General features: G+C 57.6%; 1 protein-coding gene across 1 annotated transcript; it reads right to left on the bottom strand.

The window, feature by feature from the left end:
- Positions 1-925: 925 nt before the first annotated feature.
- On the bottom strand, positions 926-12902 carry PYGM (glycogen phosphorylase, muscle associated). The gene is made up of 20 exons (XM_036101141.2): positions 12582-12902; positions 11442-11543; positions 11256-11334; positions 11065-11168; positions 10545-10676; positions 9146-9257; positions 8975-9057; positions 8252-8395; positions 7836-7928; positions 7440-7586; positions 7110-7273; positions 6687-6801; positions 6164-6265; positions 5683-5830; positions 5323-5381; positions 5053-5194; positions 4439-4646; positions 1747-1881; positions 1460-1526; positions 926-1346 (listed from the first exon to the last, which is right to left on the bottom strand). Exons 1-20 carry the CDS (start codon positions 12822-12824, stop codon positions 1197-1199), a joined length of 2529 nt encoding a protein of 842 aa, XP_035957034.1. The 5' UTR covers positions 12825-12902; the 3' UTR covers positions 926-1196.
- Between the last annotated feature and the right edge of the window lie 2586 nt (positions 12903-15488).

The raw sequence follows: 15488 nt of genomic DNA, 5'->3' as shown, positions 1-15488 counted from the left end.
AACGTGGCCTCGGTGTCTGGGGATGGGGGCGGGGGGCTCCAGTTCACACAGCGGGGACGGGCCCCGGAAGCCTGGCTCCCCACGGGGCCAGATGGGAAGGGGCAGCTGCAAGCCGCGGGTGGGTTCTACGCAGCTTGGAGACTGGAAACCGGCGTGCGGGTCCCCCCACCCCCGGCAGGGAGGAACTTGGGAGGGGCAGCCACAGGCAGTTGGGGTCCCCACAAGCCAGGCCCAGGGGAGCCGGTAACCATTTCCGGCGGTTTGGGTTCAAACACACTCACTGTGAAACCACGGGCCCCAAACCTGCCTTTCGAGGCTTGCCCCTTCCTGCTTCAGGGCTAGGGAGGCAGAACCTCCCCTACACCTCAGTCTTGGTAATATGAGGCCCAGAAACTGGCCGTTTCTGGTCCTCAGTTTCCCCAAAGTGGGAGGGGGCAACACTGGCCTAGCCTAGACGGTCTGTGAGTGTCCCCCGCCCTAACTCCCCGACTTCAGACCAAGCGTAGCCACCTGCTTAGAGACCCTTAAACGCCGCAGTGGGGCGGGGCTAAGGGCGGAGTCAAAAGGGCGCCACCCACCCACAGGCTCCTCCCCCTCCCAAGTCCTGCCCGGGACGGCGTGGATCCTCGGTAGTCCCGGAGGCGTCTGCCCAAGTCCCAGCTCCCGGCCCCGGTGGGCTCCACCCAGGAGACGCCCCGCCCTCGGCCAGCCTGGCAGGCCGCTGACCTAGTATGGACACAGCTCTGGGAAGAGAGGCGTGGAGGGTGACGCCTGAAGGAGGCTGGAGAGTCTCGGGCCCCGCCCCCATGGGCTGCCCCCTCCTTCCGAGGGGACGCACCTGCGGGTGGAGGGGTGGGGCACGGTGACTGCGCAGCGGCTGTTACGCCTGCCCAGAGCTAAAAATATTTCCCAACAGACAGAGGAATAAGGAGGCTCCCAAGGAGAATCAATTTATTGGGGAGTGGGTGCAGTCGGTCAGACCCATAAATAGGAGGGGGCAGGGAGCCAGAGGACAGGATGGGAGCAGCGTCCTCAGTCACGCTGGACACTAGGATCTTGATGCCGGGGGAAAATGGGGGGTTCCAGGAGAAGGTTGAGAGATCTAACTCTAGTATCCCCCTCCAGATGAAGAGCTGGGGTTGGCCCAAGGGATTGCAAACAAACTCAGGGGCCAGTTTGGGGTCCAGTCTGGAGGCTCAGATGGTCTCGTCAGGGGCTGGCAGGCGCTTCCGCAAAGGCTCTATGCCCCAAATCTCCCGGGCATACTGGGCAATGGTTCTGTCGCTGGAGAACTTGCCTGATGTGGCTATGTTCCGGATCACCGTCCGCGTCCACTCTCTTGGGTTCTACAGGCCAAAAGACAGCTCTGGGTTCATTCTGCCAGTGGGATCCCCAACATCCACCACAGCCCAGCCAGGGCCACCAAAGCCTTGCTGACCCCTGGCCCAGGACGCCTCACCTTGTACAAGTCACTGACTTTCTCCTGACATTTAATGTAGTCTTCGTAATCTGCAAAGACTTTAAACCTGGAAAGGAATAGAGAGGCAGGAAGTTCCATGAAGTCAAGGGCCAAGCCTGTCCTGTCCCGGTGGTCTTCCGGGGGCCAGGAGAGTAAAGCTGCTTCCAAAGGAGCAAAGGAGCCTGACCCCAACTGCCCAGGACCCCTGCCCAGCCTCCCCACACACTACCTGAGCCCAGTTCAGCCCAGCAGCCCCACCTGCACGGTTCCCTGGCCAGTCAGCTCACCGGTCATGGTGCATGAGCATGTTGACAATGTCCTTGAATAGGTCCGGCTGTTTGGGGGAGAAGAAGCCACTGCTCAGCTGCTCAATGATCTGCCGAAGCTCGGGAATTCGGTCATAGTACTCCTGGGCGTTGTACCTGTGGGGGAAGAGTGGTCAGCACCGTGGAAAGGAGTTCCTGGCTCCTCCTCCCAAGAAAACCTGAGAAGTCCTAAGCCCCAGGGTCAAAACCCAGGCCCAGCCTGCTGCTGCCCTCCCCGAAGCAGCTGCACCACCTCTGGCGGTCCTTCCCTGGAGGCCCCCTCCCTTCTCTGCCCAGCTTTTCATCCCCCTTCTGTGCTTGAGGTCTGGAGAGGGAGAAAGGTAAGCGGCAGAGCCAAGGCCCCAAACCAAGTGCTCTTCCTCCCACACACCGCTACCTCTGCTAACCAGTATGTTTCCTTCCCGAATGCCTGGGCTCAAAACCCTCCCCAAGACCAGTCTCATCTCTTTCCTTCCCTCCCCACCTCCATCCAGCCATTCAGGCCGAGGAGTGGGTGCAGTTGGTCAGGATCCACAAATATGAGGCGGCAGGACTCTGGAAAACAGTATGGAGGTTCCTCAAAAAGTTGAAAATAGAGCTACCATATGATCCAGCAATTGCACTACTGGGTATTTACCCCAAAGATACAAAAGTAGGGACCCGAAAGGGTACGTGCACCCCGATGTTTATAGCAGCAATGTCCACAGTGGCCAAACTGTGGAAAGAGCCAAGATGTCCATCAACAGATGAATGGATAAAGAAGATGTGGTATATATATATAATGGACTATTATGCAGCCATCAAAAGGAATGAGATCTTGCCATTTGCAACGACATGGATGGAACTGGAGGGTATTATGCTGAGCGAAATAAGTCAAACAGAGAAAGACATGTATCATATGACCTCATTGATATGAGGAATTCTTAATCTCAGGAAACAAACTGAGGGTTGCTGGAGTGGGGGGTGGGGTGGGAGGGATGGGATGACTGGGTGATGGACACTGGGGAGGGTATGTGCTCTGGTAAGCGCTGTGAATTGTGCAAGACTGTTGAATCTCAGATCTGTACCTCTGAAACAAATAATGCAATATATGTTAAGAAAGAAAAAAAGAAGAAGAAGAATGTAGCAGGAGGGGAAGAATGAAGGGGGGGAAATTGGAGGGGGAGAAGAACCATGAGAGACGATGGACTCTGAAAAACAAACTGAGGGTTCTGGAGGGGAGGGGGGTGGGAGGATGGGTTAGCCTGGTGATGGGTATTGAGGAGGGCACGTTCTGCATGGAGCACTGGGTGTTATGCACAAACAATGAATCATGGAACACTATATCTAAAACTAATGATGTAATGTATGGGGATTAACATAACAATAAAAAAATTTAAAAAAAAATATGAGGCGGCAGGGAGCCAGAGGACATCCCTCACCCCGATCCCCAGCATGGACGCTGCAGGCCACTCTCCTCGCACTCCGGTGTCAGCCCCCACACTGGGGCCCCCACCTGCACTTTGCCCCCTCCTCCCCTGCAGTCCAGTCTCCACCTCGCAGCCAAAACCGTCCTTCTGGAGCCGCTTCTGAACATGTTGGATCTTGCTCAAAACATGTCCTATCTCCCTCCTGTCCAAAGGACAGAATCTGAACTTCCTAGTCAAGCCCAACAGGAGAATTTCCTTTCAATATTTAATGCCAGCTCTCAGAAGCAGTTGGGGGGAGCGTAAACTGGTACCAACTTTCTGGAAGGCCATTTGGCAACATGCATCAGGAGCCTTAAGAACTCATACTTTAAAAAAAAGAAAAGAAAAAAAGAACTCATACTTTATTTGACTCAGAAATATCCCCTCTACTAATTATCTTAAGGAAATAAAGATGTGGACATGGGTGTAAAAGGATGATCATCACAGGGATATTTACACTGCCGAACAGCAGAAATCAACCTAATGTCCAACACTATGGAACTAGTTCAATAAGTTATGGCACCTCCGTTTTGATGGAACCCTATGCAGTTAAAATATTTTAAAGACTGTTTAATGACATCAGGAATCAAAATTGTGTGAAGACATCAAAATTGTACAGGCGTTGGTCCCAACTTTTACAGATACACACGCATACATAAGTACGTGGAAAAAGAGCTGTGACTTTAAAAACGGATGATGAGATTATGAATGACAGTTATTTTATTCTTTGTGGTTTTGTATGTTTCCAATTCAAGAGCATGTATTGCTTTTATGATAAGGAAAAAATATGTTTTAAAATAAATTTTAAGAAATGTAAAGCCAGGAAAATATCTACTTTGAAGAATGGCATTTCCGACCACAAGCACAGCTGTACGTACTCTACTTATATTTCCCTTTTTGCCACAGCTGCCAGGGAGCTCAGAATTTAATTTTACTTCCAGAAATTCCAGAAATAATATCATGTCCTAGGAATGATATAATTTCCTTTTCCTTTGCCTTGAGTTCTGTGTGGCTTCTTTCTTTTCCTATACCATTAACCTCATGTGTTATAAGTGACCTCAAAAGTTCTCCAGAATCCTGAGGGCCAAAACTAAGACCTTACTTACGCAGGCTGGACCAGCCTTTCCAGGCATGCCCTCTGGCCCCCCAAGCCCTACCCTCCAGTAGCCACACCTCGATGCCTCCTGCCCACGGACTGTGAACTTTGGAGCCCTTGCCCCCCATACCCTCTCTGGTCAAGCTTTTCCACATCCTCCACCCGCATGCCGAAGATGAAGAAGTTCTCTTCTCCCGCCTCTTCCGCCATCTCCACATTGGCCCCGTCCATGGTGCCGATGGTCAGAGCCCCATTGAGCATGAACTTCATGTTGCCCGTGCCTGAGGCCTCAGTGCCTGCTGTGGAGATCTGCTCGGAGAGGTCAGCGGCTGGGATCACTGTGGGGAAGCAGCAGGGGACAAGCTCAGCTCCAGGAATAGTCCCAACCCAGCCGGGGACTGTGGAGTTAAACAGATTCAGAGCCCCCTCCATCCCAACCCCCCAGAAGTCACCAACTGGGTCTCCCTCTCATCACCAGCCCCCTGTCACTGCTTGGTGATCCTTGAACATCCGAGATCTAACCTGGACTCTCTCCCCATCCTTGCCCCACTGTGTGTGTGATTTGAAGGGCAAATCTTCCCTATCATTTCTGCCTGAAATTCCACCATGAGAGGGGGACATCCTCGTGATTGGAGCATTGTCCTCTCCAGATTCTTCTTCCAAGTGCCAGTATGCTAGGAACAGGTGACCAATAGCTCTTCCTGGCACTGAACTCATCCGAGCCTCCCTCTGGTGGCACCCCACCTTTCTCTGCCAGCGAGACTCGGTAGTTCTCCAGGAAGATCACACGGAGGCGGTCTCCTACCACCGGGTCGTGGTTAACCACATCCCCAATGGCCGTGATGAGTTTGATGATCATCTTGGCCATGTGGTATCCAGGGGCAGCCTGTGGGGGCAGAGTCTGGGGTCAACCCCAGAGCCCAGCCCCCTACCCCCTATCCTGCAACCCAGCCAGGCCAACCTCAACCTGGGTGTCGAAGGACCAGAGCCACAGTCTGTGTCCTGGCTTCTCACCTTCCCTCCAATCATCACAGTTCGGGGCACAACAAACCGATTGGGTTCCTGCTTGATGCCTGTTGAGAAACAGAGCAGAGATCAGTGGGCCAGGTCTTCCCTCTGGGTAACACCTCCTGACAGCACCCATCCAGTCAGGGCCTTGGCTAGGAGACAGTAGACCTGATTTGGGCAACTGCTTGCTATGTGACCTCAGATCTGCCATTTTCCCCCTCTCTGAGCCTCAGTTTGCCCGTCTACGAAATGGGGATAATCCTATGTCCCAAGAGCTGTCCCAAGGCCGAAGGAGAGACATTGATTAGGAAGTATGGAGTACACAGAGGGGAGCCCCAAGAGACAGAGTGAAACCCTGCCACTCACGGTTGTACAGAGTGATGACGTGGAGGCAGTTGAGGAGCTGGCGTTTATATTCATGAATTCGCTTCACCTGGATGTCGAAGAGCGAGTTGGGGTTGATATGGACTTTGTATTCCTTCTCCAGGTATGCAGCGAACTTTAACTTGTTTTCCTGAAGGGAGGGAGGGAGAAGAGCTCACCAACAGGCCTCAGCCTCAGGAAATCCTACAGTGTCATTTCTTTCCCAGAAAGATGGAGGATGGGAGTCTCGCTTGCCGCCCCCTCCATGCCTGCCCCAGAGCAGACATTGCTAATCAATGTCAGCACTCTTCCAGCGCCATCAGCGGATGCCTTCTCGCCATGGACTCCAGGTAACTTCTACCAGGGGCCTGAGGTTGCAGGAGAGACGGGCTCCCCCGGCCATTCCCGGACCCAGGCACCCAGCGCCTCCGGCACGCTCCCTCCCACCCCTGGCACGAGGGTCCCGGGTTGTCGCACTGCCTACCTGCTTCACTTGAGCCACATCCCGGATAAAGGCTTCATCATCCACAAAGGAGAGCAGTTTGTGCAGCTGGTCCAGGTCTGAGATGTAGTCCTCCCCAATGCGCTGCGGGAGACGGCGGTCAGGCCTATGTCCCTCCTCTGTCCTCCCTCACAGAGGGGTCCCTTTCCAGGTCAGCCAAGCCCTGTCCCCGGCAGACAGCCTCTCCTTCTCCAGCCTCCAGCAGGGGCGTTGTGTGTGCACAGCCATCTTCCCTCCGGACCTTGAGCTCTGACGGCTGACCCCACCTGACCCCAGCAGGCCTTCCTCCTGGCCTTTTCCTCAAACAGGCAATGACCCCGAAGCCCTGCTCACAATCTCTTACCCCCTCCCTGCCAGTCTCACTTCAGATGTGACCTGCTGATGACCCTCTCCATTAGACTGTGAACCCGGGAGCCCCCTACAGTGACCCACCTCCACATCCATACACAGCTGATCTCTGTAGTGACCCGTGTTGACTCCCACTGGCCATACAGTGACCTCTCACCTCAGCAATGACCTCTGCCAGCCCAGGGTTACACAGAAGTAGCCAGCGACGAGGGGTGATGCCGTTGGTCTTATTCTGGAACTTATGAGGCTCCAGCTCGTAGAAGTCCTTGAAGCTGCAGGATGGGGTTGGAGGGTCAGTACTCGTCCCTGTGGGACGAAGGCCTCCTCCCTGAGGCCTTACCCTGGTTTCTTGCTGAGAGGGGCCTGGAGGTGAGGGGGTGGTTGTGTGTGAGAGGGGGTCATCTGGGGACAGAACTGTTCTGGACATCAGGGCCACGATGGTTATAAAAGCCGTGCTACCTGTGGAAAGGGCCAGCTGGGGTCAGGTAGTGAGGGGGCCTGGCCTGTATGTCAAGGACGTGGGCTGGGGGCGGGGCCAGCAGAGGGGCGGGGCCAGCGGGAGGAAAGGGAGGTGTCTCACATTGTCTTCTTGAGGATCTCTGAGTGGATGCGAGCCACGCCGTTGACCGCGTGTGACCCGGCGATGCACAGGTGGGCCATGTTGATGCGCTTCACTGTGCCCTCCTCCACCAGCGACATGCGCCGCAGCCGGTCTACATCCCCTGGGAACGCAGCTGCCACCCGCTGTGCGGGGACAGCCCAGAGCTCAGGCACGGACCTGGAACCCAGGTCCCCAGCCCCATACCCCCAGAGCTCCGCGCTTAGCCCCCCCCCCCCCCCCAGTGTCAGGATGCCTAGTGCGAGCAGCCTTCCCCAGCCCACGCCCCCAGCCCAGGCCTCCTCGGCTCACATTCAGGAAGCGCTGGTTGATCTCATAGATGATCTGGAGGTGGCGGGGCAGCAGCGCCTCAATAAGATGCACGGGCCAGCGCTCCAGGGCCTCGGGCAGCACAGTGTGGTTGGTGTAGGCGCAGGTCCTGACCGTCACGTCCCAGGCCTGATGGGCAGGATGGGGAGTCAGGAACCCCGGGGCCTAACCACCAGGGCTCTCTATACACACAGTATGCAGCCAGGAGCCTGGGCCCTGCCACTGAGGAGCAGGTTCGAGGACACTCGCCCTCTGGGCCTCACACTGCTGTCTGTTCCGCTGGGGGGTGCACTTGCATATTTCCGCTTCCCCCACCGGGAAGGGAACCCTGAGACAGAAAGAGGGTCAGGCAGGGGGTGGAGGGGTCCTGAAGCTCACCTTGTCCCAGTCCAGCTGCTCCAGGTCCACCAGGATCCTCATTAGCTCAGGGATGGCCAAGGAGGGGTGGGTATCATTTAGCTGGATGGCCACCTGTGGAGAGGGGGGCTGGGAGTCAGTCTGGGATCCAAACCACGGCTGTGATCACTGTCCTTTGCCCCTTCAGAGCCCCCTCCAAGGGTCCACATGGCCCCAGGGCAGAGCTGGGGGTAGAAGTCCTCAGAGGGGCAGCTGTGGGCAGGAGGAGGGGGGCAGTCCCCAGGTGATGTGCCCATCGATTGAGGATCCTGAGCAGGGCACCCTCAGCCTCTACTTCCTCCTCTATAAAATGAGTGGGGCAGGCGGAGGCTGGAGGGGAGAGGTGGCGGCACACGTCATGGGAGGTGTGGAGAGGGGCCCTCCCTGGGCCCTGGTACCTTATCCGGAAAGGCATCGAAACTCGTGCGCACAGGGTCGCAGCTACCGAACTTGGAGGACTTGAAGCGGCGGATGATGTCCTGGAGGGTGGCGGCCACTACAAAGTACTCCTGCTTCAGACGCAGCTCCTTCCCCTCAAAGAACTGGGAACAGTCCAAGGCAAGGCTAAGCAAGTCAAGGTTGGCGGGGGGTGGGGGTGGGGTGGGGGGGTGGCCTAACGCTGCTGCGGGTGGGACCAGGAGACTCCTGCCCACACTGAGGCCCTTGAGCCCTGAACAACCCCCACCTCCAGGGCCCAGGGGTCTTTCGCCCACCAAGAAGTAGTGGCAGGGGATGGTGTTAGGAGGGGGGCACGTAAGGACCAGGAGTATTGTCAGCATCACCAGGGAACAACAGCTCCCAAGTGCCCTGCCCTAACTTGCTGTCCCCAGGACTTAGGTGTCCTTTTAAAGAACTCGGGGGGAAAACAAGGACACACAGGAGCAAACAGTATGTCCCTGGGTGCAGGGCACGTGGCTGGCTCAGTCAGAAAAGCACGTGACTCTTAATCTCCAGGTCGTGAGTTCAAGCCCCACATTGGGTGTAGAGATTACCAAAAAATAAACTTAAAAAACAAAAACTATGTCCTGGGTGTGACTAGGGCACCCAGGAACAGTGCCTCCCGGTCTTTGCCCTCTCCCAGGCCCTCAGGCTTCCTGTCCCCAGCCCAGGAGGTGACATACGTTGTCATTGGGGTACAGGACACGTGAGATGTTCTCAGCAAGGTTTCGATCCAGCACAGCTTGGATGTAGCCACCAATGTTGACTGAGGGGTGAAAGTGGGGACAGCGTCAGGCTGGGGCTGCGTGCGGGCAGGGGTGGGCGGGGCTGCTGGTGGCCAGGGCTGGACTCACAGTCCTTGAGGTTGAAGTCATTGGGGGCCTTGGCCGACCACAGGCGCATGGTGTTGACGATGTTGTTGCGATAGCCAGGCACTGGCGTGTCGTAGGGCATGGCCAGCACCACCTGCAGGGGCGTCGGGCTTGGTGTCAGGAGCTAGGTATCTGCCACATGAGTCGTGAGGCCCTGAGAGCTGGCATTCCAGCCTTTGTCCTTGTGCTCTGCCAATTCCCAGCCCTGGGTTCCCGCACCGACTCTGGGTGACCATGAGCAAGCCTCTCAGCCTCTCTGGACCTCGTCCATAAAGAGAGGACCCCCCCAGGACCTCCCCACAACTCCCACCCCACCTTGCCTGGATGCTTGTGAGGATTACAGGGGGCAGTGATGAGCCCGGAGCCCAGAGCTGGGCTCTGTTGGTGGCCACCCTGCAGGGGTGGGGATGAGCTGGCCTGCCTGGTCTGAGCGCAACCTAGAGGACTCTCTGGGCGCATGAGAGGGCTGGGGGGAGCCTGGGGCCCGGCTGAAGGGGACACAGATGTCAAGGCCATCCCAAGGGCTTATGCCTGGTTGACCACAGGGCTAATCAGCAGTATCTAATGCAGGCCCCACCTCCCGCGATGAGCAGATGTCAAAAATCGCCGCCAACAGTTCCTGCTACCACGGACCTGGGGGCACATCCACGCCCGCCAGGGGGCAGCACCCTTTCTCCCTAACACTAAGTCACTGAGCTGCTAACTGGAACAGAGTGGAAGCTGCAGCTCAGAGAGGGAAGGGACTGGCCCAGGAGCATAGAGCTAGGTGGGCAGCCAGAGCCCCTGCTGAATCGTATCACAATGGCAGCTGAACCAATGCCCGAGTCTGGAAGCCAAGAGGTTTCTGTGCAGCCCTCTGGAGGCCCATGACCTGCAGCCACAGCAAGAGAATTGACGGGGCTGGGATTCAGACACCTGGTTTGGCTTTTGGCTCCCTCTAACTTGTGTGACCTGAACAAGTCAGTTCCTCTCTCAAGGTTTTCACTTTCTCCCTGCCCCCCTTTCTGGGCTGTTGCTTTGCTCCCCATCAAGCTGCCAGTTTCGACGTGCTGGGGAGTCAAGTCACTGTGATTATTCTTGGATGAGTCTTGTTGGGTGGAAAGGAGCCAGGTCAGGGGAAGGGCACTGGTGGAGCAGGGTGGCCTCTCTCCTCCTCCTGGGCTCTGTGCTTGGCCTGGCTCCTCTGTGATCCTGTCTCCAGCCTCTCCTGGCTCCAACTGTGTGACCTTGAGTAAGTCACTTAAACTCTCTGAGCCTCGGTGGCCTCCATTATAAATAGCACTGGGTCCAGTAGCCTCCAAGCTCTTGCCTTATATCTCCTTGTTTTCTTCCAGAGCCTCCCCCACTTCCCTCTCACTGGGAGCTCCCCCAGCTCCCTCACCTGTGTGTCCACCCACTTGGCCCCCTGGCTGGTGTGCTCCACTCGGCCATAGAAGTGCACCGGCAGCATGAACTCGGGGCGGGCCTTCTCCCAGGGGTTTCCATAGCGAAGCCAGTCATCAGCCTCCTCCATCTGAGCCCAGGGCAGGGCGGGGAGAAAGGAAGGCAGCGTCAGACCCAGGCTCAGACCCAGACGCACACCACAGGGGGCAGTGGGTAGGGCGGGAGCCGGAGCCTTGGTATGCCCTCTCTAGAGTGTAAATTAAGGGCCCTAGGGTGGGCCCCCGGTCTGGTGGGGTATCCAATGGGACATGGCGTGTGTATGGGAGTCTGAGAGGTTCCATAGGTGTGGACCACCTGTTCCAAGAGTGACCAGCAGGTTTTGGGGCCAGGGAGAAGGGACAAGGATGCTTTCTGTCAAAGCCGAGGCTGGTTCTGGATCTATCCAGAGGTGGATGACCCAAGGGGGTCCTCTCCATCATGCCTGGGTCCCCACATGGCCAGGGCCCAAGGTTGCTCACCTGCCAGCCCCCGCAGATCTTCTGGTTAAAAATCCCAAATTCATAGCGGATCCCATAGCCATAGGCAGCCAGGCCCAGTGTTGCCATGGAGTCCAGAAAGCAGGCTAGGGGTTTGCAGGGAGGTGGGTGTCAGGGACCCGGCAGAAAGGAACCCTTCTGCCCACCCCACCCCTGCCACCCTGCCCACTTACCAGCCAGCCGACCCAGGCCCCCGTTGCCCAGCCCCGCATCCTCCTCGATCTCCTCCAGCTCCTCCATGTCCAGGCCCAGCTGGAGGGGGGAGGGTGTGTCAGTGGTCAAGGCCAAGGGCCAGCAGGTGAATCCCCCAATTCCTCAGCTTGCCCCACTCCCGGCCCCGCTCCCAGCCCCCTCCACACCTGGTAGGTAGCCTCATCACAAGCATTCTCCAAGGCCAGGTTCACCATGGTGTTTTGTAGTGTCCGTCCCATGTAGAACTCCAGAGACAGGTAGTAGATCCTCTGGCCGGAGAGACAGGTGCAGGGGAGGGGTCAAGGCTGCCCAGCAGCATTTGGCCAGGCCTCTCACACCTCCTGTCCCACTCCTCGGGCCCGGCACGTGCCAGCCCTGTCTCCATTTATTTTCTCCCCATCTCAGGCTTCCGGACCCATGGGGAAGGTTCCGGTCCAACATTTCCTCTGACTTTGGACACACAGCTTTTCTTCTCTGAGCCTCAGTCTCCTCATCTGGAAAATGGGGCTGCCCTATCTACCTCGGGGCTTGAGGTGCTTAGGAGAGGTGAGAACCCCTGCCATCGCACATGAGCCTCCCGACGGCCCACCGGGGAGTCAGGACGCGGAGAAGCCCCCCCCTAAGTACTCCCCCAGAGGGGAAGGCCAAGGTAGCAGAGAAGCCAGTCATTTGCTCAAGGTCACCGTGACTCATGGCTAGAGGTGGCCACCTCCTGTCCTTGCAGTGCCCAGTTCCCCTTGGTCCTCAAGCCTCAGCCCCAAGAAGAGGACAGGATGCTGAGGGTACCTGGCCTCCTGCTTCCCTAGGCTCCCCTCCCTGGCCCACTCGCCTGCCCCACCCCCTCCCCTGCCCAGGAGTGTCAGGTTGCTGACATTTGCCATGACCCCAGCAGACACTTGATCCCACTACGCCAGCTGTCCCGGCCACACACCGGCACACCACCCGTAGCGCAGGGACACCACGCTCATATTGAATGACCTGGCCTTCCGCTTCAGGTCCGACCCAGGCCGCAGGGGTCTTCCCGACCACCAGAAGCCCCTCTGCTCTCTGAATGGGCACTTGCCTTTGCAACCAGCCCGCCTGATCTGAGCCCCCCGACCTGCCCGCCCCTCCCCCGGGTTTCTCTGCCCGGGTTGTCCTTGCCCCAGCTGCACTTCGCACTCCCGCTCCTCCAACCTCAGCAACCTGGAAGGACCCTTTATTCTGCCGCAGAAACCCCTGACCCCCCACGAAGGGCCGCCACTTCGTCAGGATCTCCCGGGTGGGGCCCCCAGCCCATTTCCCACCCGGGGCGCCCCAAGCAGCACCTTGGGGTCCTTCTCGTAGTAGTGCTGCTGCGTGCGGATCCAGCGGCCCACGAGGTGGTCGCGCACGGTGTGGGCCAGCGCGAAGTAGTAGTCCCTCGGGGTGGCCACATTGCGGTCCTTCACGAGTGTGAAATGGAGGTGCCGGTTGAAGTGCTTCTTGAGTTCGGCCACATTCTCCACGCCGGCCAGGCCACGCACGCTGATTTGCTTTCTCTTCTCCTGGTCTGACAGGGGCCGGGACATGGCTGCGGGAGGGCGGGCCGGACTGATGGGTGGACAGGCGGCCTCAGCACTGCCTCCAGCCAGGGAATGGAGATCCCCCCCTGCCGCCTGGGGTTTTAAAGCCTGGATCTGGGCAGCTTGCCCCGCCTCCCCCTGCAATGGGAGGGTCTTGGCCTGGCAGCTCAGGGAGCTATTTTGGGGGCAAAGGGGGAGGGGGAGAGGGGAGAGGGGCAGGGAGAGCAGGCCCAGCCTGGCTCATTCACAGCCCGGGGCTGACCCACTTCCTCCAGGCCTCGCGCACTGGGGTCTTCGGTGCCCACCTCCGAGACAAGATGCCGCGGGCCGAGTGCTGCCTGAGAGGCCTGAGGCTTCACTGGAGCTCAGGGGCTGTGCCTTTGGCGAAGAGGCTGCCCTGATCCGGGCCCTTTCCCTGGGTTGTGGATGAAGGGTGGGGCCAGATTTTGGCCTCGTTCAGGGCTCCTGGAGAAGCCAAGGAGGGCTGTCAGGGGGCAGGTGTCAGGAGGCTCAGCCTTCATCAGAGCAGCTGGGCTTCTGTTTTAGACATTTGCCCAAAGACCACCAACCACCAGCTGCAAGACCTCTGGTCAAGCTTCCATGGTGGCCCTCCCCGGGGACAGGGGGCACCTGGGCCCAGGTGGGGTGGTCATATGCTGTGGCAACAGGGGCCAGGACACCCGCATGCAAGCTTAAGGGCCAGGAGCCGAGGGTCAGCTGAACAGAAGAGGTGTAGCCAGCAAAGGACACTGGGTGCCTGAGAAAAGGGGGACCAGGACCCTGGGTTCCAGGGGGTGGTATGGAGGAAGGAGGTCGCCTGAGGCAGGGCTACTGCCCACCCCCCAAAGCTGAGCCACCCTGAGTTCCCCCTGTTGCTGTCCTTCAAGGAGCTCTGAAGTGACCTTTTGAGACGGATGGTGGTCAGATTACAGGCCAGCTTTGGCTAGGGGCTGCCAGCCTAGAGCAGGGGCCTCTGGGAACTGTAGTCCTGGGCCCACAGTGGAGGAATAGACAAGCATCCCCCACCGACTCATAGTACTGGCCAGTGGTATTAGGTCTCCCTGTGCTGCAGCTTCCAGGTGACCGGAGACCTCCTCCCCCTCGTTCTTCCCACCTGGGGCCACATACGGGACGGAATTCAGTGGGCCAGGGATCACATGTGACCTCACCCGTAAACTGGGAGCCTCTGCACCCGGAACTTGACACCACTCGTCTTCACGGCTGGGCAGCTACGGGACTGTCCCCAGCCCACTGCTCATGCCCTGGCCCCAGCACTGATTTGCTGTGCGACCTTTAGCTGGTTGCTTTACTTTTCTGAGCCGTTGAATTCCTTCATCCAATTTATACTCTCAAATGAGAATATAAATTCCTGCCTCCTCCAGCTGCTGCCTCCTACTCCTGTGGAGGCAACTTTGGATCCTGCTTTGTTCTTTGAGCAAAAGGAGCCCAGGGCTTTGTGCTATTTCAAAGGATGCCTGGGCCTCCCAGGGCAGTGGGCTGGTGGAGAGGGGCTGGGTGTTCTGGTCTGAGGGCCAAGGAAGCAGGTCAGAGGCCTGGACAGCTGCAGGGTGCTACTGAGAGCCTGGTTTGGGGGAAGGCCGAGCTGTCTTCGAGGACATTCTGAGCCACAGCAGACCCAGCCCTGGAGGTACAAGCTTAGCGTGGGGTCTAAACTGCGAGTCTTCCAATTCCCGAGCCCTGCTCTCCCCTGCCCCCAAACAGCATTACGGTGTTCATCTCCCATAGCTGCCATGCTTCAAAGTGAGAAAGAAGATCAGGAAACACCCAAATGTGCCTACACAGATGTAGTGGGAATATAGAAAACTTCCTTACATTTCGCGGTATTTTCCAGTTTCTCCTTTTGGTCTTTTTGTATGCTCTAGTTCAATAGGGTGCTTGGTGGCTCCCTGGTCTCTTGTGAGCCCCATCCGCAAGGCTCCCCCCCAGGGCTGTGCCTCTGCTGGGGTCACCCACCCTCCAAGAACCTGGTCTCCGGACTTGGCTCGCATCTGGGGCTGTTGGGCCTGGACTTGCTCCCAAGAGGCTGCTCTGAGTCACGCTCAGAAGGCTCCTTGGCACTTAGTGCTCCCTGGAGAAAGCCACCTGTTATCTGTGCTATCACCTCACAACCCTGTTGTGGTGGCGTCGTGGCCACACAGCCCTTCTACTGACCCCTAGTTGCCTACCAGTTAATTTTCCTGCCACTAAGGACCTGCTCCCAAACCATTCCCAAATTCTCATCCGACTCCCCAGATGAATCCAATGCTCTTCCAGCCAGCTGGTTCTGATGCCCCTCTTCTGGGCATCAGCGCTGTGCTCGCCCTTCTTCGGGGCTCAAGGCACTTGCTCACCTGGGACTTGGCCTGTTTCTACTAGGAAACAGAAATTCCTTTTTTAAAGTAGGCTCTGTGCCCAACGTGGGGCTTGAACTCACAACCCTGAGATCCAGAGTCCCACGCTCTACCGAGCCAGCCAGGCACCCAGAAATTACTTTGATTTCTCCAACTACCTTCCTTGTGCGTCCCTTCCATCTTTGTTGTCTGTGCCCCCCACTCAAACTGTTTCCAGGCTTTTTCCAGGGGTGACTCCACCCTGAGGCCCCTCCGTTTATTTTGCAAGCCCCAGCCCAGCATGATCAGACCTTGAAGGCTCAAACTGACCCACTTCTTG

Source organism: Halichoerus grypus, chromosome 11 (assembly GCF_964656455.1).
Source record: "Halichoerus grypus chromosome 11, mHalGry1.hap1.1, whole genome shotgun sequence".
Lineage (NCBI taxonomy): Eukaryota > Metazoa > Chordata > Mammalia > Carnivora > Phocidae > Halichoerus > Halichoerus grypus.
The sequence above is the reverse complement of the archived record's forward strand: the minus strand, read 5'-3'. Positions and strand labels throughout refer to the sequence as shown.